The 24,144-nt window shown below is 38.2% G+C and overlaps 1 protein-coding gene across 6 annotated transcripts; it reads right to left on the bottom strand.

Moving 5' to 3' along the window:
- Nucleotides 1-15,160: 15,160 nt before the first annotated feature.
- Nucleotides 15,161-20,534, bottom strand: LOC133695409 (putative disease resistance RPP13-like protein 1). Of its 6 annotated transcripts, none has more exons than XM_062117389.1 (5): nucleotides 16,249-20,534; nucleotides 16,081-16,130; nucleotides 15,895-15,995; nucleotides 15,590-15,799; nucleotides 15,161-15,477 (listed from the first exon to the last, which is right to left on the bottom strand). In XM_062117389.1, exon 1 carries the CDS (start codon nucleotides 20,254-20,256, stop codon nucleotides 16,249-16,251), a length of 4,008 nt encoding a protein of 1,335 aa, XP_061973373.1. In that variant the 5' UTR covers nucleotides 20,257-20,534; the 3' UTR covers nucleotides 15,161-15,477; nucleotides 15,590-15,799; nucleotides 15,895-15,995; nucleotides 16,081-16,130. The 6 variants fall into 6 exon arrangements, with proteins under 6 accessions (XP_061973373.1, XP_061973374.1, XP_061973376.1 ...); XM_062117390.1 differs by having other exon boundaries at nucleotides 15,645-15,799; XM_062117392.1 differs by having other exon boundaries at nucleotides 15,650-15,799.
- Between the last annotated feature and the right edge of the window lie 3,610 nt (nucleotides 20,535-24,144).

The raw sequence follows: 24,144 nt of genomic DNA, 5'->3' as shown, positions 1-24,144 counted from the left end.
CCGCGTCTGTGGGCGGTGCTGCTGCTGACGGCAAAGATCAGCTGGTCTATGGGTGCTGCTTCTCCGTTGCTGTTGGTAGTCGGCCAAGGAGAGACAGCTGGGTCTGTTGGCTGTGTGGCTGGCCGAAGGAGAAGAAGATCTATTGAACTGGGGGACGCTCCGCTGGCTGAGGGGCTGGTCTTGGGTTGTTGTTGCTGCGTTCGGGCCGGTTGAAGGCAGTGGAGAGAGCAGTCCGTTCACGGTGGCTGAGAGGGAGGATCGGCGCTGCTGGTTTGAGGGGAGCAGACCGGGCTGTGGGAGAAGGAAGGAAAAGGGAAGCTGCGGTGGAGGCTGATTTGTGAGGGGAGGCTGGTCGGTTCTGATTTGTAGTGGGTGAGGGGTGTTAGAGGCTGGTCTGTGGCTGTTGGCAAGCCGGCCGGGGAAGATGACAGTGGGGAGGTTGTGTGCCGAGAAGAAAATCCAGGGGAGGGGGGCGGCTGCTCTCCTTGAAAAAAATGGGTTTAGGTTTAAGTTTTTTTTTTATTATTTTTTCTCATGGTGTCAAAATTGTCCCCCTCCCTTGGAAAATTCAGTATAGCATGGTATTTATAGTAAAAGTTTTGCTAGGTCTTCAAATTAGTCCCTCAACTTTTCCTTTCCTTTTCTTTTCCTTTTTTTTTTTAAAAATTTTGATTTTTATTATTTTTTTGTATTTTTTGAAAGCGAGCAAAATCAACGTCAACTAATCAAGGAAAATCAGTAATCATAAAATTTACGCGTTAAAAGTTGAACGCGTTCCAAATACCTTTGAAAATTTAAATTCTTTTTAGACGACGCTGAAAATGCTAAAAACGATGCAAATGTATTAAAAATGTATTTTTTTTTGGGTTTTCAATGCTTTTCACTATTTTTGGATTTTTTTGAAAATTTATTAAAACATGGGTCAAAAATTGGGTAGCAACAGATGCCCCCTCTTTACAATGCTTACGAAGCAAAACTCCTCAATGTTTTGCATAGTAAGCTTTGTAAAGAAAAGGAAAGGAAAATGATCTCATTATCTTGGGCGACCTGCTCCTTTTGAAGAAAAGTGGTCTATTTTCAGGGGCGACCAGCCCACTCACTCACACTGGTCTATTTTCACGGGCGACCTGCCCACACATACTCAAAGTGGTCTCTTTTCAGGGGCGACCTGCCCATAAACTCACACTGGTCTGTTTTCACGGGCGACCTGCCCACACATACTCAAAGTGGTCTATTTTCAGGGGCAACCTGCCCACAAACTCACACTGGTCTATTTCCACGGGCGACCTGCCCTTTTGATTGGGTTTACCTGAGATCCCATCTGGCGATCTAACAAGGACAAAAATCGGTGTGCAGCTTGGTCAACCTGAAATCCCATCTAGCAATTCCCTTTTACCAAAGCTAAATTCTGCATGGTTAGGCTGAACTGAGACCCCTTCGCCGATCCCCTTCAACCAGAACCAAAACTCTTGTGTGCGGTTAGGATAGACTGAGATTCCTTTCGCCAATCCCCTCTAACCAGAACCGAAACTCTTGTATGGTTAGGATAGACTGAGATTCCTTTCGCCAATCCCCTCTAACCAGAACCACTCCTGTGTGGTTAGGATAGACTGAGATTCCTTTCGCCAATCCCCTCTAACCAGAACCAAAATCTGTGTGGTTGGGCTGAACTGAGACCCCTTCGCCGATCCCCTTCAACCAGAACCAAAACTCCTGTGTGGTTAGGATAGACTGAGATTCCTTTCGCTAATCCCCTCTAACCAGAACCAAAATCCTTTGCAGTTAGGTTAAACTGAGATCCCTTCGCCGATCCCCTTTAACCATAACCAAAGTCTCTTCGTGGCTAGGCTAGACTGAGATCCCTTCGCTGATCCCCTCTAACCAGAGCCAAAATCCTTTGTGGTTAGGATAGACTGAGATTCCTTTCGCCAATCCCCTCTAACCAGAACCAAAACTCCTGTATGGTTAGGATAGACTGAGATTCCTTTCGCCAATCCCCTCTAACCAGAACCACTCCTGTGTGGTTAGGATAGACTGAGATTCCTTTCGCCAATCCCCTCTAACCAGAACCAAAATCTGTGTGGTTGGGCTGAACTGAGACCCCTTCGCCGATCCCCTTCAACCAGAACCAAAACTCCTGTGTGGTTAGGATAGACTGAGATTCCTTTCGCCAATCCCCTCTAACCAGAACCAAAATCCTTTGCAGTTAGGTTAAACTAAGATCCCTTCGCCGATCCCCTTTAACCATAACTAAAATCTCTTCGTGGCTAGGCTAGACTGAGATCCCTTCACCGATCCCCTCTAACCAGAGCCAAAATCCTCTGTGGTTAGGATAGACTGAGATTCCTTTCGCCAATCCCCTCTAACCAGAACCAAAATCCTTTGTGGTTAGGCTGAACTGGGATCCCTTCGCCGATCCCCTTCAACTAGAACCAAAACTCATGTGTGGTTAGGATAGACTGAGATTCCTTTCGCCAATCCCCTCTAACCAGAACCAAAATCCTTTGCAGTTAGGTTAAACTAAGATCCCTTCGCCGATCCCCTTTAACCATAACTAAAATCTCTTCGTGGCTAGGCTAGACTGAGATCCCTTCGCCGATCCCCTCTAACCAGAGCCAAAATCCTCTGTGGTTAGGATAGACTGAGATTCCTTTCGCCAATCCCCTCTAACCAGAACCAAAATCCTTTGTGGTTAGGCTGAACTGGGATCCCTTCGCCGATCCCCTTCAACTAGAACCAAAACTCATGTGTGGTTAGGATAGACTGAGATTCCTTTTGCCAATCCCCTCTAACCAGAACCAAAATCCTTTGCAGTTAGGTTAAAGTAAGATCCCTTCGCCGATCCCCTTTAACCATAACCAAAGTCTCTTCGTGGCTAGGCTAGACTGAGATCCCTTCGCCGATCCCCTCTAACCAGAGCCAAAATCCTTTGTGGTTAGGATAGACTGAGATTCCTTTCGCCAATCCCCTCTAACCAGAACCAAAATCTTCTGTGGTTAGGCTGAACTGAGATCCCTTCGCCGATCCCCTCCAACCAGAACCAAAACTCCTGTGTGTGTAGCTCGGTCAACCTGAAATCCCAACTGGCGATTCCCTTTAACCAAAGCTACGTGAGATCCCATCTGGCGACCTCCTTTAAATCAAAACCAAAAAAAGTGCGTAACTCGGTCAACCTGAAATCCCATCTGGCGATTTCCTTTAACCAAAGCTACATGAGATCCCATCTGGCAACCTCTTAAACCAAAACCAAAAAATGTTGCGTAACTCGGTCAACCTGAAATCCCATCTGGTGATTTCCTTTAACCAAAGCTACATGAGATCCCATCTGGCGACCTCATTAAACCAAAACCAAAAAATGTTGCGTAACTCGGTCAACCTGAAATCCTCTATAGCGATTTCCTTTAACCAAAGCTACATGAGATCCCATCTGGCGACCTCATTAAACCAAACAAAGAATAATGTGTAACAAAAATGGTCTCATTGTAATGGGTGAACTACCCAGGTGGAAAGAATGTGAAAAATGGTCTCATTATGATGGGTGACCTACCCAGATGGAAAGAATGTGAAGTGTGGTCTCATTATAATGGGTGACCTACCCAGATGGAAGATAGAAAAAATATGAAGTGGTCTCATTATAATGGGTGACCTACCCAGATGGAAGATGAGAAAAAAATGTGAAGTGGTCTCATTGTTATGGGTGACCTACCCAGGTGGAGGATAGAAAAAATATGAAGTGGTCTCATTGTTATGGGTGACCTACCCAAATGAAAGATGTGATGTGACAAGTGTGAAAAATGGGACTTACCTGGCGAAGTCCTGAAGGGATGATAGAAGAAGAGCCGGAAAACTTGGTGCTTCTTGATAATTCTTGATCGCAGGGCTTGAAAACTCGATGCTTCCTGATTGCAAGGTTGATCTTTTCATTTCTTTGAGATTTTCCTAACTGTAAGGTTTATCTCATCTTCTTCCCGTTTCAAGGTCACAACCATGATTCTCTGTTATTATCAGCTCAATGATTCTCCCTTGTTTTTTCTTTTCTTTTTTTTTCTTTTTTTTTTTTGGTCCCCAATCTTGCTGAACACATTGAGGATTTTTCTCGCAACAAAACAAAATAAAATAAAAAATATGTGTAATGTTTTAACGTTAGATGACATGCATGCATCCTTACCTGATTCGAAATATAGGTCCCCCCCTTTGATGATCCATCGTCATAGGGTGCCTTTGTTTGCATTCCAAAGCTTTATTGGTTCTTTCGATGGATTGGCTCATTCATGTGCTAGCCATCCACTCAGTTGTAAGTGCAGTGCCCATCCTGGGCTGTCTTCGACGGCTACTGCTCTTGTTGTTTATCAAGCTTGACTCTGCCCCCAAGTGCGGTGTTGCTTGATTCATCATGAAGGATTTTCTCTCCTGGATTCTTCTGATAATTATCCTCTGATTGATTGTGTGCATCATGCCAACACCCATCAAGATTGTCAACTAGTAATGAACTTGCCTCCAATTGAAACAATACTTTTCAAGTATATGTTATCATCAACCTTCTTGGATATTGCCAAGTCATCCGGACATGCATCTCATAGCTTGCAATAAAAAACTCATCGTTGTAAACTCAATGTTCTTCTTCATGGATTCCTCTTGGCTTGTCAAATCAGCTTATAAAAAGAAATGATTTGGCATCATCAATGATGTTCATCACCCATATTCATGCAGTGAAGTGCGCATTTGAGCTTCAAAACAAATTGTCCCATGGTCAGTCTTCATGGTGGGTGCCCTTTCCGACATTCATTCAATGCAGTTATGTGCCCACATCGGTCGATAGCCACGCTTCAAAAGATGACTAATGAAGATGTCCTTCAGGTACATCTTTGATCCACCGTCAGTCTTGGTGGTGTGCATATGTTAGATGTTCATTCAAATGCACTCACTTGATAACATCTGTCAGGAGTCATGGCCATGTTTTAGAGGGTAACCCAAGCTGACGATAATAAAATGCCCTTCAAGTGCAGCGTTGCTCATCAATTGCTGCTAAAGTTCACTAAATCACTGACCGTCTTTGAACAATATTGCCCCCAGTAATGATCTGAATGCTTGTTCTGCTGATTAGCTTTCTTTAAACACCATTGTCCTCAGTGTATTGATTCATCATTTAATCATCTTTCATTGCCTCATAGCTGATCTGAATACTGCTTGTTTTTCCTTCTCAGGGTCCACTGTATTGCCCCCAGGTGGTCAACTTTTCAAGGAGTGTCAAGAAGTATTAAAGTCATTCTTGTCAAGGATTTTGCAAATTCGATCAGTGTTCTTCATGTTGGACAATCTTCCTTGTTCTGGAATCAAATCTCATATTTCAACGATCATGTCTATTCAAGTCTAATTGTTGAAATGAAATCAGAGAGATGTCAATTTTGAAAAGTATTTTTAGAAATCAAGTTTGTTTGGTCAAAGATCCAACACGCACTATTCAATGTAATCTTTTGACTGTCTTGTATTTTGAAAACAGAAATGACCCATTGTAAGTTTAAAATGACTTTTTTCATGGTTCTTTATGTCAGTTTTAATCTTTGATCTTGAGTATATCTTTCCATGGTCTGCAATGAGGTGACCTTCTGTGAATTTCAAGGAAAACAAAAGGCTCAAGTCAAAACTTGAGGATTCATCAAGAAAGATTGTTTTCTTTTTTAGCAACAATTTTATTAGCATGCATAATAACAAGTAGCTTAATCCATGAAGCCACGACTCTTATGGAAAGGCTCTTCAAGTTTTGAGTGTGTCATTTATCAGTTCAGATTGCTTACTTGATCGAAAAGGGCTTTTAAAAAAGCACGTAATGCAGGCTATGGTTCATGGCTATGAAAGAAAGGGATTTCACAAGCTCAAAAGGTGTTTCAAGGTTTCAAAGACCTAGGATCAACATCAAACTATTCATCAACTTGTTTTCTATTGTTGTCTTTGTGGAGAAAGTGACATATAACCTTGTTAATCTCAAAGATCAGAATTCTCTTAACATAGGTCATAATGTAAATCCAACTTTTCTTTGATGAATAATCAATCTAATCCTTTTGAAGACACTAAAGGCTTTATCCTAGACACACCAAAAGACATGAAACTTGATTTTTTTTGTGTTGACTTTTGGCATTTGTTGTGTCTTTCTTCAATTGAAACCTATTTTGCCCCTCTTAGAATTGATATGCATTCTCCTTTCATTCCACTCTTTTTTTGCTTTTACATAACCTTCCTCAAAGTTTTCTTGGATGGCCCTCAATCTATGGCTTTTCTTGTTCTCCCTTTCTCAATCATTGGGCTTTTATTCTAAGCCTTTCTTTTATCATTGATTCTATCACTGTCTTCAAAATATCTCTCATTTGCCCCTAGTATGGGGTGTGATCCTAGTCAAGGTTTCTTTTTGAAAGAAAATATTGTACCAGGCTCAAAATGGGACTGCAAGGGATATAATCTTTTAGAAAGTGAAGGGATAACAAAGATGGCCTTTTCTCATTTCAAGCAAGGTCGGTTAGAACCGATAAATTTTGACCTCGTCCAGTGTAATGATTTGGACTTGTAAGAATCATGATTCACGAGTCCATAACTATTGAATCCGCTACATGTCATTATGCATACTGCTAAAATTTAGCTATATGATGTGTGGTTCAGTTTCAGGAGGTATGAGTTCAAAATTGTTTGGTCACCTCGTGTCATTTTCAAGCATCAAGTCATTTCTGCAATCAAAACACTTTTAATGTTCATGATTAAACTTTGCATGTTGGAGTTTAATCAAACATATTTTGTCAAAATACCCTTTGAAAGAAGCATCTCATGATTTCATAACAACAAGAAGACAAAGAGAAGACATGTTTCATTGAAGGGTGAGATGTGACCCCAAAACAAAATGCAGAAGGGCAAAAATCCAAAACAAAAATGATTGACAGTTTAACCCCTTCTTAGATCAACTTCTCTGGCAATATCTGTGTTTTGCCTAGCAATTCCGATCACTCGTCATTCTGAGGATGTTCTGGTGACAAAATGATCGATGACATCATCTTTCACAAACTGAGCTCGATTCTTGAAACTCTTGTATTTGTTCAACTGAAATGGCCGAGGACCCCACCATGACATCCCATCTCTTGTCTGGATTATACCACCTAGAAAATGGTGGTTGCATAGGATTTGTCGGAGTCAGGCAAAAAGTCTGGAACCTGACAGGTGCTGGTAGGCCAACTTGAGCGGCAGAAGGATGTCAATCTTGGTAAAAACACTTGAGCAGTTGATGTTACAGCGAGACCTGGCTAAACCACATGAATAAGGTTTTCCACCTTCAGAGTCATCTCCTGATTCATCTCTTCACAGTTCTGGAATCCATGGCAGATCCTTCAATCTTTCCCATCTTGACAGCTAGCTCAATTCTTTTGGCAATCCTCACAACATCATGTCAATCTTCCAATGTTGTTGCGGTTGTATGAGAATTGTTGGAAACCTTCCAGTAGCTAGGTAATCTTGGCAGCACTCGGAGACTTGCAGCATTGTCACTGTCGACGTGTGGGATCACGCGTTGTCTCAATTGGAAGAGAAATTGATGAATCTGAAGCCCTTTTGTCTCCTCTTTGATTCCTCACTGACGGTGCAGCAAACAGACACCTGTAGAGGGAGCTCTGCTCTTTTGAAGTTTCAATTTTCTTCCTATTTTTCAGCCAAGGTCTGTCTCTTTTCCCTACTTTCGCGTTTTAATGCTGACACTGGTAGGAGAAACTTGTAGGTGATCTGAAACTACTTCATTCCTTCTTGGATTCTCCACTTGCAGATTCACAAACAGATTCCTACCGAGAGAGCTCTGCTATGTTGAAGTTTGATGTCTGTCCCTGTTTTCTAGCTCAGGTCTAGCTTTTCTGCCTACTAGAGTGTTTCGGTGCTGAAACTGGTGGCATAAATTTTCACATTGTCTGAAACTACTACATCCCCTCTTGCATTCCCCACTTGCAGAGCCACAAACGGGTTTTTATAGAGAGAGCTCTGCCACGTCAAAGTTCGATGACTGCTCATGTTTTCAGATTAGGTCTGACTCTTCGGCCTACTGCAGTGTTTCGGTGCTGAAACTGATGAGAGATTTTTATAGCATATGTAACTAATAAATCCCCTTTTGCATTCCCAACTTGCAGAGCCACAAACGGATTTTTGTAGAGAGAGCTCTGCCACATTTAAGTTTGATGACTGCTAACATTTTCAGACCAAGCCTCACTCTTCTGCCTACTACAATGTTTTGCTGGTGCCACTGGTGAGAGAAAGTTTTAAAGCATATGAAACTACTACACCCCCTCTTGCGTTCCCCACTGGCAGATCCAAAAATAAATCTCTACAGAGAGAGCTCTGCAACGTAGAAGTTCAGTGTCTAATCATGGGTTTTTTCAGGTTTTTTTTTCGGGTTTTTTTTTGTTTTTTTTTTTTTTACATCTTGTGCCGCTGAACTGGAATTGAGCTAACAGTTGGGGTAACGTCAAAGAAGGCTAAAGCACCATGCATAGAAGGCTAGCAGTTATTTGGTGTCATTGAAAGATGTGGAGGCGATGAACAATTAACAGGGCATATGACCAAGAACAAAAGTTGTCATTAGTTGATGACTGAAGGCATTGTTGTCGTTGTTCATGACTGAAAAGGAGAGGTGCAGCTTCAATGGGACGTGGATGAGCGATGTTCTCACAGAAAATTGTGCAGACATTCCCTTTCCATTTAATGCTCAACACTTGCTCAAGCAGATCTGAGTCTAGCTGCTTCACCTTTACTGCTCTCAACTTCATTTTGACATCGTGCCTCTCTCTGACCCCTTTCTTTATTATCCATCATTTTCCATCCGGTTTAGTAAACCTCGGATAGGGGAACCTATTTTTCCTCCCGGTATATGCATGATAAATGTATGAACATGTAAACTATATGATGAACTCGCCCTTCGAGGGGTGACATATGGTCGTAACTCTTGTATGATGAAACAAGAATCTTGATTCTTGCCCAAACTTTACAATGAAAATTTTTTGAGTGACGACCATTGGGTCACCCAAAAGTCTTGAGTTCAAGATGCTTCAAGAAGGGTTTGCCCTGATGTAAAACAATGTATATGGAGCACACATCCTAAAGGCAGGTTCTAATCTTTTTAAGTGAGACAAAAGGGAGGTTTACTACTTGGTCTCTAAAAAGGGTCTCTCGTTGTCCCAGTGATCACCCTCTTGAAGGCAAAATAGGGGCCCAGTAGGCAATGAGATGGCACGTGTACCAACTGTTACCAGTCTAAGCACTCAACGAAGAGTTGGGGTTTACACAAACTTAAACCTTGACTAAAAGTCGTAAGGTAAGCTGCTAGTCCCCCACCTAACCTGAAGCTTGTGTGTGCTTTAAAAAATAACAATATGTGATGCATGAGACAATTCTACACAATGCATGAATAAAAAAAAAAGACAAAAAGCAAAAAATTTAAACACATCAAAAACACAAAGCTTAGTCCAATAAAGTTGAAAACAATACCGTCCCCAGTGGAGTCGCCATTCTGTCGCACGTCAGAAAATCATCCGCGCGGCGTCGGCTGGCGATTTTATCGTTGTTTGCTTGATTTGATTGGTTCGTCGGAGTCGCCACCTAGTAATTTATTGAGGGCTACTAGGAAACCTGATGTACTGGTCTTGTCAGAGATTCATGGGTAAGGGACTGGTTGTGGTTAGGGAAGGTATTAGCACCCCTAACGCACCCTACCTGAGGTAAGCTGCTTCGTGAACTTGATGTGTTTTTTTTTAAAATAAAATTTTAGCTCAATTCTAAAGCTTTGATAAATCAGTTATTGGTTCCCAAAATATATGTAGATACATGTTCTACATTTTCATGGGAAAAACAACATGATTTTTATCTGTCTTTTAGATATTTGTGCATATAAATTAAAATATTAAATTCATTTTTTTCTTTTAATTCAATAACATCCATAAAAAAAAATACACAAACACACACATACACCTTCACTGTATTTTTTTCTGTTCTTTTTCTTTACTGTATTTTTTCTCTTTTTTTTTTTTTTTTGTTACATCAACAATACAAATTAAAAAATCAAAAACTAAACAAAAAAAAATACATTAAACAATTTTAAAATTACAAAATTAACCCCAAAACAATCTGAAATTACAGGGATAACCTTCAAGAACTGCAGAAACACTGGCGGCGCGTCTACCCCACGCCGCCGTCACTAGTGGCGCGTGGGGTCACGCGCCACCGTCAGAAACCCCAAGCAGAACAGGGGTCTGCCGCAGCTCCCCCCTCTTCCCGTTCTCGCCGCTGTGACCTGCAAAACAACCCCCAAAACACAGCAAGCAGTTGATTTTAGTTTTTTTTGTTATAGATCTGCTTTTATCCTTTGTTTTTTTTTCTGTCCGTTGTTCCTTTCTTCTTCCCCAATGGAAGATCTGCTGCAGAGGAGCTGATCGGTCGGCAGCTTTTGTGCTGATGGGGAGGAGATCGCCGGGTCTGTGGGGATGGAGGCTGGAAATGGCGCTGGATCTGTGGGCGCCGCTGTGTCGGGGCTGCCGTTGGAGGGCAGATCTGCAGACGCTGCTCGAGGGAGATGGCGGACCGCCCCGCGTCTGTGGGCGGTGCTGCTGCTGACGGCAAAGATCAGCTGGTCTATGGGTGCTGCTTCTCCGTTGCTGTTGGTAGTCGGCCAAGGAGAGACAGCTGGGTCTGTTGGCTGTGTGGCTGGCCGAAGGAGAAGAAGATCTATTGAACTGGGGGACGCTCCGCTGGCTGAGGGGCTGGTCTTGGGTTGTTGTTGCTGCGTTCGGGCCGGTTGAAGGCAGTGGAGAGAGCAGTCCGTTCACGGTGGCTGAGAGGGAGGATCGGCGCTGCTGGTTTGAGGGGAGCAGACCGGGCTGTGGGAGAAGGAAGGAAAAGGGAAGCTGCGGTGGAGGCTGATTTGTGAGGGGAGGCTGGTCGGTTCTGATTTGTAGTGGGTGAGGGGTGTTAGAGGCTGGTCTGTGGCTGTTGGCAAGCCGGCCGGGGAAGATGACAGTGGGGAGGTTGTGTGCCGAGAAGAAAATCCAGGGGAGGGGGGCGGCTGCTCTCCTTGAAAAAAATGGGTTTAGGTTTAAGTTTTTTTTTTATTATTTTTTCTCATGGTGTCAAAATTGTCCCCCTCCCTTGGAAAATTCAGTATAGCATGGTATTTATAGTAAAAGTTTTGCTAGGTCTTCAAATTAGTCCCTCAACTTTTCCTTTCCTTTTCTTTTCCTTTTTTTTTTTAAAAATTTTGATTTTTATTATTTTTTTGTATTTTTTGAAAGCGAGCAAAATCAACGTCAACTAATCAAGGAAAATCAGTAATCATAAAATTTACGCGTTAAAAGTTGAACGCGTTCCAAATACCTTTGAAAATTTAAATTCTTTTTAGACGACGCTGAAAATGCTAAAAACGATGCAAATGTATTAAAAATGTATTTTTTTTTTGGGTTTTCAATGCTTTTCACTATTTTTGGATTTTTTTGAAAATTTATTAAAACATGGGTCAAAAATTGGGTAGCAACAAATATCATATAAATACAAAGATGCATTATTAAAATTATAATTAGAAAAAACAAACTTAATCACAATTGAAACACAAACTAATTTAAACAGTCAATCTTTTCAAATTCACAACCATAACGAGTATTGATTTTCTTGGTCCAAAATCAAAACTTTATCTTGCTACTAAATAAATATTATCCATTTCATAATCAACCTTAATTAACCTTAGGTCACATATTTGACCAACTAACCATTCTAGAAAGCTTGCAAGGCTGCCGACATATAAAGAAAAAGTCCTACTGGATGCTCACGTGGCATTTGTGGTCTGGCACGAGGACAAAATTGCATCGGTGTGGCTTCGGTACTAATGGTAGGCCTAGGCCGGTGGTACTTAATTACACTTTTACTCTCACTTTTTTTTTTAGTTTCTTATTTTATTTTATAATATAATCTTTTTTTTACTACGGTTCCCTAAAGAATGGGAAAAAATAATAATATGAAATATATTGTTTAAAATAAAGTAACAAAATAAAGATGGAAGAATATTTTGTTATTTTGATGGAAACAATTTTATTTTCTATTTTATATTTCTAAAGAAGCTATAGATTAAAATTATCCAATTTTTTTATTTGTGTTTAGTTAATCTCTTAAAATAAAAGAGATATAAACATATTTAATTTATAAGCAGAAACAAAAACATAAAATAAATATTTCTTTAAGATAATTTTAAAGTAATTTTATATTCTTTTAAAAAATATATAAAAAAACATATCCCTTTTCCTAATCAATTTGTCTTGCTTATCTTATTTAGATATATACATTATTTCCGACTTCCTTTTCTTTTAATAGTTACTTTGTAAGATTACAAGTTAAATCGCAAACCAAATCTTTTGCAATGAAATGTAATCAAATGAAACAATCAAAAGGTATATATTTCGGTTTAAGAAGAAAAATGAAATAATATTTAATGGTTTATCTTGCACCGTCCAATCCATGATTCTCTCGTAGCCCTTAGATCTTAATTATTTCTTGATCCATAATAACCGTACGTTAAACCATCTAGATTCTCCATTAATCTCCAATATCTTTGGGATTTTTATCCTAAATGTCAACAATTAAAATTTAAAACAAATGATACGTCAAGGCTTTTATTAACCATTTATAAATTCAATCAAATTAAATTCCAATATTTATTACTTTATTTTAAATTCTCTCAAAATATTACAAACTACAGTCAAGGCGAGCAACCAAAGGTTTCGTACCACTTCAGATTTGATATTTTTTTTTTGTTGCTTAATTTATATAGCTACCATCATGCCCGTATTAGTTGGAATGAATTCCAAATGTAGAATATGAGACATAATAAAGAGTATATAATGGAACTTTCCCAAGAATTCAAGCTAGTCAAAGTCACAGCACAAAGAGTATTAATTAAGTAATCGATTTTACCGGTCCAAGATCAAAACTTATCTTATACCAAGTAGATCTAGAAATATATATATTATCCAATCTCAAAATGTCGGCTGAATCCAAGTTTTATTGTCAACCTTAATTAGGTCCCATCCTGCTTGACCAACTAACAAAACTATTAAGCTTTTGCAAGAACGCCGACAGGTAAAATAAAGTTTTTGCAAAAATGCATTGTTGTGGAGCTTATAAGAAATTGTGTGGAGAGATCACCACCCAATAGATGGGTGCCAGATGTAACATGTTTTCTCCAAGTTTCCAGTAACCTATATGTTTCTATTTTTTCATTATAAAAAAATTAATATTTTTGTTGCTAATCTATTACTTAGAGTTTGATTTCAATTTATATTAATTTAATCAAATTTGAGTTATTTTATTGATTGAGTTACTATCTAGTTAATCTAATCAAATCTAATTACATCAAGATTAAATAAACAATTAAAATAAAATTAACAGACTCAGATTTATCCCATAACCCCCCCCCCCCCAAAAAAAAAAAAAATATTTAAATCATAACCAAGTAATTATTTCACTTCGGACAGAGTCTAGTCTAACATATTTCCTACAAGGTATACTCTAATAAAGAACGACGGGCTTCGGAACACGTATAAAAATGATTTCGTGGCTGGGCTTTCGTGTCGTGGGCTTTCGTGTCGGGTTAAGAGGGTCCATGTGCTGTTAATGGTACTTGATTATGAATTCAAGAGGACCATTTTAATTACCAGGTATACGATTTCGTGGCTCAAATCACTTGGTTAACTACTACTAATAATTATTTTAATTTATTTACACTTTTAATATTTCCATTTCTTATAATTTTATTTCTTTTCACAAAAATAAATTCAAGAGGACAATGGCATAAAATAAGAAGTAATATAATTCCTTAAACTAAAGAACAAATGGTATTTTATGTTTTAGAAAAAGGAAATAATATATGGTCATCAAGACAAGAAAAAAAAAAGGAAATGTATTGGTTTCATTATATATCTAGCTTTATTTTATTTACACTTTTAGTGGCCAAATTTTTTCATTATATATCTACATTATCGTTGCGGCTTGATAAAAAAAAATGAATATAAAAAAATAATATCATTAAATTTTATACAATGATTCAAATTTGAAAAAATCTAACCTAAATTAAATTTTAAATTAAATAATATGAAAATTACATAAAACATTTGCGTGCCCCATGCATCGCTCAAACCCGTGACCTTAGATTGCATCGTGCACTTTAACCGATCGAGTTATGACATAGATTTGTTACATAAGCCAGAGTCTTTTGTTAAGTTCTTAAGCAGAAAGCTCTTTCTTTCGTTGTTTGAGTGAAAACTGATCAGGAAGAACAAATTCAGTGAATATCCTAAACTTTGTAAGTTCAAATTTAGAAATCATAGTCATTTTATGCTGCCCTATGTGGAACAACCAGCAAGAAAAAGAAGTCAATTCAGCATGCGCAAGCCAACGAAACCACAGGAGGGTATTTGAATGTATAAGCATATTACTTCGTGGATTCTGCGTGTCATTGCATAATGATGAGGACCAAAGTAGGAAGCTGAAAAATGCATACAATAGAGTTAGCTAGATGTTGAGGAAGAATCACGCAGCAAAGGAGCGGCAGAAGCAGAAATCCTAGCGGAAGGAGGAGTTCCAGCAGCTGAAAGTCCTTGCGGGAAAAAGGACTTTCAGCTGCAGTAGGTCGGCAAGAGGAGGCAGAATCCTTGCAGCAATCGATCAGGAAGAAAGAGGAAGTGTTCTACAAGGTAATATTTATTATGCTTAAATAGACAAGATGTATTAAAGTTCAATGAACAATAAGAGAAAATATAAAATACCTTACAGAAACTTCTCTAAAACTATCTTTCACACAAGTAGGGCGTAAGGCATTGGAAAGAAGTTGGTAATTCCAATTTTTTACTACAAAAATTATTCATTTATATGAATAAATATTTTTCTTGCCCTCTTATTTTAAGTTTAAATCTTATTCAAAGAAAATGGTGCCGAAACAAGATTGTGATAATTTTGATGAACATATATATATATATAAAATTATTATTTTTAATCCAGCAAGTAATTTCGCAATAATTAATAGGTCGGCTGAGTGGATCCTTCCCCTTCCCTACTTAATAAGTAATAACTGCGAGAGGGGCTGTGGAAGTTCAAGTATAAATGACAATGAGTAGAAATTTATATATTCATATCTTATTTATATTTTGGAGATAATATATATTTGAGTGTGTACAGTTATGGGACTGGCTGATTCTTCGTTGGGACCATGAAGGCTCACAAGTCATTTTGCAAGCTTCTGTTTTCAGAGGTCAATGCTTAATCTCCCCCTGGAATCTTCTGTCCAATTTGAGTTCTCTCCAGATAAACCATATTGATCTCATGGCTTCCACAGTCTTGATCCCTGAACCATCTTCAACATCATCATGAGACACGGAATAAAATTGAATTTACATAATCCATTGGCCTCTTCAATCCCTCTGGGACCTAATAGAGCAGAAAAGAAACGGTAGAGAAATTATATCAGATAATTGAACGGGAGAGAATGTGGAATTATGGTAGGAATGGGGGGGTGTAAGATTGAGCTGAATAAAATTACCAAAACAAGTTCTGCTTGTACATGTATATTCAGTAAACATAGAACTTTTTTCAACCTTACATAAGGAACGTACACCGAAGATCTTCTCATCAATGGCCTGAAGCACGAGATTCAGACAAGCATCTAGTTCTAATACGTTCTGCAAGAAGTAAGTCTACACATGAAGCTTTTCTCTCGTAAGAGCTGAGCAAAATGGCTTGCTAGAGAATGCTGCAGATGAATCAAACCAGAAAGAAAGACTTTGGAAGTTCAATCTACTTGTTGCGGTTCAGAATACAAGTGCAAATAGGGAAAACTGAATTTACCTGGGGCACCCAGAATTCCAGTTCTCCTGCTATATGGGATATAATAATATGCTGATCTAAACTGATTTGAGGCCAGAGTTTAAGTTTCAATGGCATAAATGCTGTAAGAAATTCGTAAGACATTATTAGCAAAAATTGGAGGTGAGCAATGAAAGTCAGCAGTAGGAAAATATCTGCATGACAAACCTGTAAACACTCTGTTTCCCCAACTGGCCGTTCATGATTAAAATGAAATGCTGCCACAAATGACAGAATTAATAGCAGAGAATTAATCTAAAAGTACACAAAAAGAAGCTTAACAAGAAAAAAGATAAGAAAAGAGAAATTTTGAGTTGAAATTCAGATAAGCAATACCTAAGGTTGATGGATCTTGTATCCATTAATATGCACGTTGGGGATGTGAGTAATCTTGAGCCAATCTACCCCTATTCCCTGTTGACATCTTTGATCCAGCAAAGGACACCGCCAGATTTCAAGAGAAGAAAGGGAGGAGGGGAGGCCTTCTCCTGGCATGGACTGTAGATTAGGGCAATCTGTGATGGTCAATTGTCCAAGAGAAGTGAGGTGTTGAAGCCCCGAGTAGTTCAGGGATTTCAGAGTTTTAAGACTCCATATTTCAAGAGAGGCAAGAGTTGAGGGCAGCAGCATCTCCTCTGGGAAGGATTCCACACTTTCGTCAACACCAACAGTGAATTTTGAAAGAGAAGGGAGCGATTGCAAACTCCATTGCATTCTGGCTGCAATGAGTTTGCTGCAATTTTCAATATAAAGTGATTTTAATTTAGAGGGCAGACCCCCTTCTGGAAAGAACTCAAGTTTTGGAAGGAGGAATAATCTCAAATCTTCAAGGGATGGGAGGAGGGAATTCATATGCTCAGGCAAGGACTTCAAATTTGCGCAATCAAACAACTGAAGCTCTGTCAAACATGAGGCAGGTAATCCTCCTTTTGGAAAAGATACTAATTTAGGGCATTCCCATATTTTCAAGGAATGAAGAGAGGTGAGATCCTCTAGAGGTCCTTCATGTTCACAATGAGATTCCAAATTTGAACATGTAGAGATCCTGAGAGTCTTCAACCTAGGGAACAAATCCAGCTGGAAGCACTTGAGTGAATCACAATTTTCCATTTCAATTTCTTCTAAAGTGGTGAGAAATGAACCAATTTGCTCCATTTCTTTTGGTATGGAATCTATGGAATAGAATCGATAAACTTTCAGGCTGTGCATCCCAGAAGGCAATCTGCCTAGCAGCAGATGACGAGAATCATCGTCTAATTTTAATTCATCAATGATTGGACATCTTGGAATTGAAGTTACAAGCTGCTTGCATCCCTCGATCTCAAGTGTTGTTAGAGATGGAAGGAGGTGATTGGACAGCACCTTTCTTAGGTTGGGGCAGCCGCTTATGCAAAGCTTTTGAAGACAAGGGAAAGCTTGCATGCCTTGATCTGAAATCCATTCACGCCATTCAGGCATCATTGAAAGAGTTAAACTTTCAAGGGATCCAAATGGCTTCCTCACGGACATGCAACTTCCGTAGAACTCACGACCCACAACCGCAAGTCCCTCAAACCCTCTTACCAGGAGTTCTTTCAAAGACCCCAACTGCCCAAGTGGTGGTAAGGACGTGCAGTATTTACATCGGCTGAGCTCCATGGATACTATTCTTGAGAAAGAAGAGTCTCCTACCCAATCTGAAAACCTTGTACCCCCATAACCATAGATATAAAGATACTCCATATTCACATCAGGCTCTAATTTGTCAAGTACATGCCTTACATGTCCAGAGTCATTAGCATCACCATCCCACATCAAATTCAAAGTCTTGAGATGCTTCATACCCTTCACATTGTCATGTAGAGCATCTGGAGCACTCCCAACATTTTGCAGGTTCCAAATATTTAGTCCTCCCTGTAAATGTTGAAGCTTCCCCAACTCTTGAATGCTAGAACCAGTATCTTTTCCTAGAAAGAAATCACTTAGGTTTTGGAGCTCTGTTAGTTTACCCATATGCGGCGGCATCTTCGACAATTTTGTTCCTTCGATATCAAGATGACTCAAGTTGATTAGCTTTCCCATATCATCTGGTAGCTGAATCAGATCTTTGCATGACCACAAGATTAAAGTCTGCAAATTACACAAGCCTCCCATGGATGCTGGTAACATTTTGATCGTTGTGCCTTTAAGAGTCACATATAGCAAGCGCTTCAAATTGCCAATTGAATGAGGCAGTCTGACAAGGTTTCTGCAATCTTCCAAGACTAATGTTTGCAGATTAGACAATGTACACATGGATTCAGGTAACCTTTTGATTTTTGCACCTTTAAGATTGGCATATAGCAAATGCTTCAAGTGGCCAATTGAATCAGGCAGCTCAACAAGCTCTTTACAATTTTCCAGGATTAATGTCTGCAAATGGTATGCAGTACTCACAACTTCAGGTAACCTTTTTATTGATGTAGCGGAGAGATTAAGGTATCGTAAATGTTTTAACTTGCCCATTGAATCAGGTAACTCAACCACGTTGGAATAGTTAACCAAGGACAGCACTCGTAAGCGTGTAAGCCTTGGCAATAAATCATGTGTTACCTTATTATCGATTTGGTTGCGTGGTCTTGACACCGGTAAGATATTGATTTGGTTGCGTAGCCACGCTTCTGACAATGGTAAGAAAGTGCGCAAAAGCTTGGCATCATAAATACCCTCAAATTTTTGACAAGAATCTTGTCTTGTTACTGCATAAGACAAATGACGAGTCCTTTCTGTGATCTTGTTTGAATCTTCGCCTTCCAACCTGAAGCAAAATTCTCTAGCTACATATCTAGCCAAGTCATTTATGAGGTCATGCATAACAAATAATGAATCCCCGCTTGATCCTTGAAAAACTGACCTTGATTTTCCACTAGATTGCTGGAAAAATGACCTTGAAACAAGATCATGAAAGAACTCATTTCCTACTTCTTCCATCTCCTTATTTCTTTTAGGTGGAACTAGAAAGCCCTCTGCCATCCATAAACGGATTAATTCATCCTTGTTAAATTCATGATTCTCTGGAAATATTGCACAGTAAGCAAAGCATTGCTTCAGCTGTGGTGGAAGATAGTGATAACTCAATCTGAGAACAGGAAGAATACCATCATTCGGCAAATCCCACATGTTGCTCTTCAAGATCTTCTCCCATTCCTTGGCATCTCTTTTAAAGCGTAGGAGACCACCCAGGGCTTTTGCAGCTAAAGGTAACCCTTTGCACTTTCTTACCACTTCTTTACCTATTTCTTCCAAGTCTGGACGTGCACTGCAACTTCCATCATCAAATGCATGTTTTGCAAACACCAACCAGCAATCATCCGCAGTCAATTCCTGTAGGCGATGGGCTGCAACAGTGGCCTTGACCGATGCTACACTTTCAATTCGTGTTGTAACAAGGATCTTACTTCCATGTAACAGAGACTTGAAAGGTGTCAACAGAAAATCCCATTTTCCCCAATCATTGCTCCAAACATCATCTAAAACAAGCATAATTTTTTTCCCTGTTGATTCCTTCTCTAACTCGCAGTGAAGTTGATCTCCGGTCATTGTATCACAATTCATGGAACCAGCCTTCTTAAGAATATCTTTGATCACCTTGAGAACATCGAATTCTTCCGAAACACAGATCCATACCTTCATATCAAACTGCTCTCCTACTCTGCTATCATTGTAAACAAGCTGAGCAAGAGTGGTCTTACCAACCCCAGCCATACCTACTATGGGAATCACATCTAGCCGTTTGCCATTTTCATTTGCAGATAGTACCAGTTTCATTATGGCTTCCTTATCCCCATCCCTACCATATACCCCGGATTCATCCACAAGAGAAGTTGTTGGTATTCTCTGTGATGATGCTTTCTCAACAGTACCCTCTCTCAGACCAAGGGCATCCTTTTGTTGTACCAAGTACTCAAGCATGTCAACGATCTCTCCTAACTTTGTCTCCATCTCTTCCTTTACTTTCTGAAATGAAAAACGAGCAGATAAAAAGCCTCTCACCTGATCTGCACTAGATTGAGAGCCAACTTCCACCTCCGATCGCAGAGCTTCATAAGCAATCTCATCCAACAAATCATCAGCTTCATATACAGCATCTTTGAGCTCATTGACCCACATCTCAACAGCTGGCTTGGCTATTTGCTTCTCCTCCGCATCATCAAGTACCCCGTTAACAGAAATCATAAGTACCTTCAACTTCTTTAACAGCCTATCATTGAGTTTTCGCTCTTTGAAGAAGCCTAAAACCTCGCGAGAAGCCATTCTGTCGAACAAAACCTGAAGGAAGGCTGACAGAAATGAACCTCCAATGGCTAATGCAGTTGCAGAAGCCATGGTTTGGTTATTCTACTGTTAGCAAAAGGCTAGTTTGTAAGGGTCAAATGAGAAATCTGGTGAAGAAAAAAATAAAGGAAACATAGCCACGGGCAAAGGTTAAGATGACGAACAGTGTTGTGCTTCGTTTACCCTTTTTTTTTTTTTTTCTTTTCCATTCCAATTTTTAATTTGGTCTTCCTTGACAGCTTGACTTGGAACATTATTGCAGGCTGGGCCAGATGTTAAAGACACCTTAGCGCTCAGAAGTGGACAAAAGCAAAGGCTCTGGCCTCATCCCACCACAGATCTCACATCCCCTTGTTCTAGAGCCACTTCAGTGATCTATATATATATATATATATATGGGTGGATGTTGTGACTCGCGAGTGCTGTTGAGTTTGGGCAGCACCGCATATTTGGGACTTGAAAGTTGAATGTAGCAAATGCAACAAGGCAGCTCCAACAAAAATGAAAACAACTCTCAAGTTTCAATGGTTTACTTATCAAATGTGAATTATGAATCATGTAAAAGCTTGCCTGAGTCTCATTTAACACCATGAATCATGAAAAGAACATGAATTCGAGTGTAAGTTTGGTATTGCAGTGTGGAGTCTTTTTTAAAAAAAAATGTTTTTTTTATTGAAAATATATTAAAATATTTTTTAAAAGTTTTTATTTATTTTTTACATTAACATATTAAAATTATTAAAAAAAATAAAAAACACATTAATTTAATATTTTTTAAAAATAAAAATATTTTTTAAAAAAATAAAAATTATCCAGCAGCATAATGCAGGATTATCTCAGACTTGTTGAAATTAAAAACTGGAGTACACAAGCAGTATATCATGCTGCAGCACACCTAACAATAAGTACCAAAACATGTTTGAGATTGTAGTATAAATTGTTTTTTAATATATATTTATTGCAGTATAAATTGTTTTTTAATAAATATTTTTTAAAATATATATTAAAATAATATTTTTTAAATTTTATTTTTGATATTAATATATTAAAAACAATAAAATTTAAAAAATTTAAAAACACGATGCAACTACAAAAACAAACACCATTAATCGCTTAAAGCACATCACTTCCTGAAATTAAGCTTGTAGAGAGTCTTAGGAATTCAAAATTGACAGATGCAATATATCACTTATCAAATTTAATACCTTAAACATCCACATTAATTTCTCTCACAAAGAACTATGAAGGGAAGATGACAAGTTAACTTTTTGCTGGAACAACAACAGTAAGAGAGAAAAATCCAACAAAACAGATCCTACAAGGCAAAGCAGATGTAGAAAAAGGAGAAACTTTCAAGAGCCTCATCTTGGGAAAGATCAGAAATCTGTTCTAATATGGATTCTTTTGTCAAAATTACAGTCTTTCACAAATGAATGAACAAAAATACATGTAAATGTTCCACTCATTAACATTCAAAGAGGAGAATGCTAAATTCTAACCAATTCACAGAAAGTTCATGGTGGTTTCTGTAATGCCTCGAAACCCAGGCAGAAGGTGGAAAATAGAAACATAGAACCATACCATATTTCCATAAATGGGACATATTACAGACAGCAATTCTTTTACCTCGGTTATAAACAGAAAATTAACAACCTAGGAAGAAGATGTTAACAACTGTAACAAGTGTAACTCATACAAATGAGAATCCAAGAACTAAGTCGAACTTGAACTGCCTTTGTTGAACATTAACCACAAAGCTCAATCAAGATCAATTAGGAACAATAATAAGAACAAATAAGAGGAACAAAATCAATGTCAATAGTAAACACAAGAAAATAGAGCAATGGAAACTAAGAGGAACAATTCAAGAGCCAGAAGAAATACTGGTTCAAGATTTTCTGAAAGCAATTCGAGAACAATATACAATCCGTCACAGCCAACCACAACATAACAAAGGTAGCTAGAGAACAATCAAAACAGTGAGCCACTAAACATTTCATTTGCTTTTTCTTTCTTTCTCGACAAAAACTATCTTAGACAAGCAAAAGGTTTTGATCTTCAAGCATAGTGAAAAAAAATGAAGCCCACAAAGAAATAGGACATAGAATTGCTAAACAGACAAGAAGCTTGGAGTTAAACTCACTTACTTCCAGGCATCAAAAACAAAAGAGGAAAGCAACGGTAGAGGTAGTTGCTTTGCTGATATTCTAATTGGCCTTCAACTTCTGGAAAAGATTTCTCACCTACTTCACCACAACACTACATTGTACAAGTCCGGCCAGCACCGATGAAGGTTCAGCCAGCTCTCTCCCTCCCTCTCTTTTTGTTCTTTTCCTTCTCTCTCTTTTCTCTTCTTACTGTTTTTAGGGGAAGACTACATTTATGCCCATATAAATTTATCAATGTTTTACTACTACACTCATAGTTCAGACCTTTCCAATGTGACCCTTATAATTTTTAAACAGTTTCAAGAAATTTTAAAGAGTAATAAATAATATATATTAAATTAGAAAGATAAAGACACAAGAAAGAGAAGAAAACATGAGAGATTGAGAATTAAGAAAAATATCATTCAGTATAAACAAAAATATTCTTATCATTTTTATTAATTCTTTTCTCTTTTATTTTTATATCTATCTCTTCTTATGAGTTTATAAAATAAATATTGGTAGTTAATAATCCATAAATAGTTTAATAAGCATAGAATTAATTACTATTTATATCCTTATCCTTAGTATCTTATCAAAAACATCTAACTATTGAATTTTTTCATATCTTTATAAAAAAAATCATTTTTCCTCTAAAATACTTATATATATATATATATATATATATATATATATATATATATATCAGAAAATCACTCAGAAAATTAATATAAAGACTAAAAAAAAACTAGTCTATTTAGTCAATTAATATATTTTAATTAACCGGCGAGTTTTGGGTGAATGGGTAAGGGTACCGTTGTAACTTTTTGAGAAGTAGACGGGTAACATTGGGAACATTCAAACTGCAGAGGCTAAAGTGAAATACGGATAAGTCTATATGGATTAAAACGAAGTTTACCCTTTTTTTACGCTAAATCTCCCTTTTTAAATGAGATTACTCTCCGTTTTTCTTCTGTCTAATTATAACCTTAAGCTGTTATATTTTTTTAATCATATCCCTATCTTTCAGGCTTATTTTTTAGCTTCGCAATTTGCCTTGACATATCATGTCATGTAAAAGGGGAAGGAAGGAAATTAAGAAAATCACAATGATTCTACATTTTCGTAGCAATCCTACACATCCAACTTTACAAGGAAGAAGTGTTCTGACAGCTTCATACTTCAAAAGGATATGCAGGGCAAGCTCAAAGTTTCTCAGAGGCTGTCGAGGCAGCGGCAGAACAAAAGGAGTAATGAAAATCTGTCAGCTTGAACATTAATGCCTTCTTTTTTCTCTCGCTAGAGCAATGCAAATATGTAAAATGAATTTCACGATGTAGTTATTGAATAATCACAAGTTAGATAATCCAGTTCTGATAATCGGATAATGGCAAAGATTAATGACCATAAAAAATTTATGATTTAGGGTTCTTGTGTGGTGATCATTTTTGGCAAAAATTTGTATTGTTTGTGCTTATTGTTTTTATCGTGTTGTTCTTGTCGCGTCAATCGCTAAGTTATAAGCTCTATTGAGATTATTGACAGCTAAAGGGGAAAAGCTGTGCTGGTACGTTTATGACTAATTAAAATACTCACAGCTTGTCTGGTTATCAGTTTGGGAGCATATGTTTGCCAAGACTTCATTGGAGACTCCTCAAGACAAACGAATGCTTAAAGAAGCTACCACCAGAATAGCAGAAAAGAGGGTTAGAGCTGATGAAGTCATTTTGTTCTGTACTAATCTTTGTCAGGTACGTAGAGCTAGAATGTTAGATGTCGATGATTCTGTAGA

Source organism: Populus nigra, chromosome 5 (assembly GCF_951802175.1).
Source record: "Populus nigra chromosome 5, ddPopNigr1.1, whole genome shotgun sequence".
Classification (NCBI taxonomy): Eukaryota; Viridiplantae; Streptophyta; class Magnoliopsida; order Malpighiales; family Salicaceae; genus Populus; species Populus nigra.
The sequence above is the reverse complement of the archived record's forward strand: the minus strand, read 5'-3'. Positions and strand labels throughout refer to the sequence as shown.

Bases quoted from the DNA above. Each gene is read 5' to 3' on its own strand.
- LOC133695409 (XM_062117389.1), bottom strand. From the start codon at position 20,256: ATGGCTTCTGCAACTGCATTAGCCATTGGAGGTTCATTTCTGTCAGCC.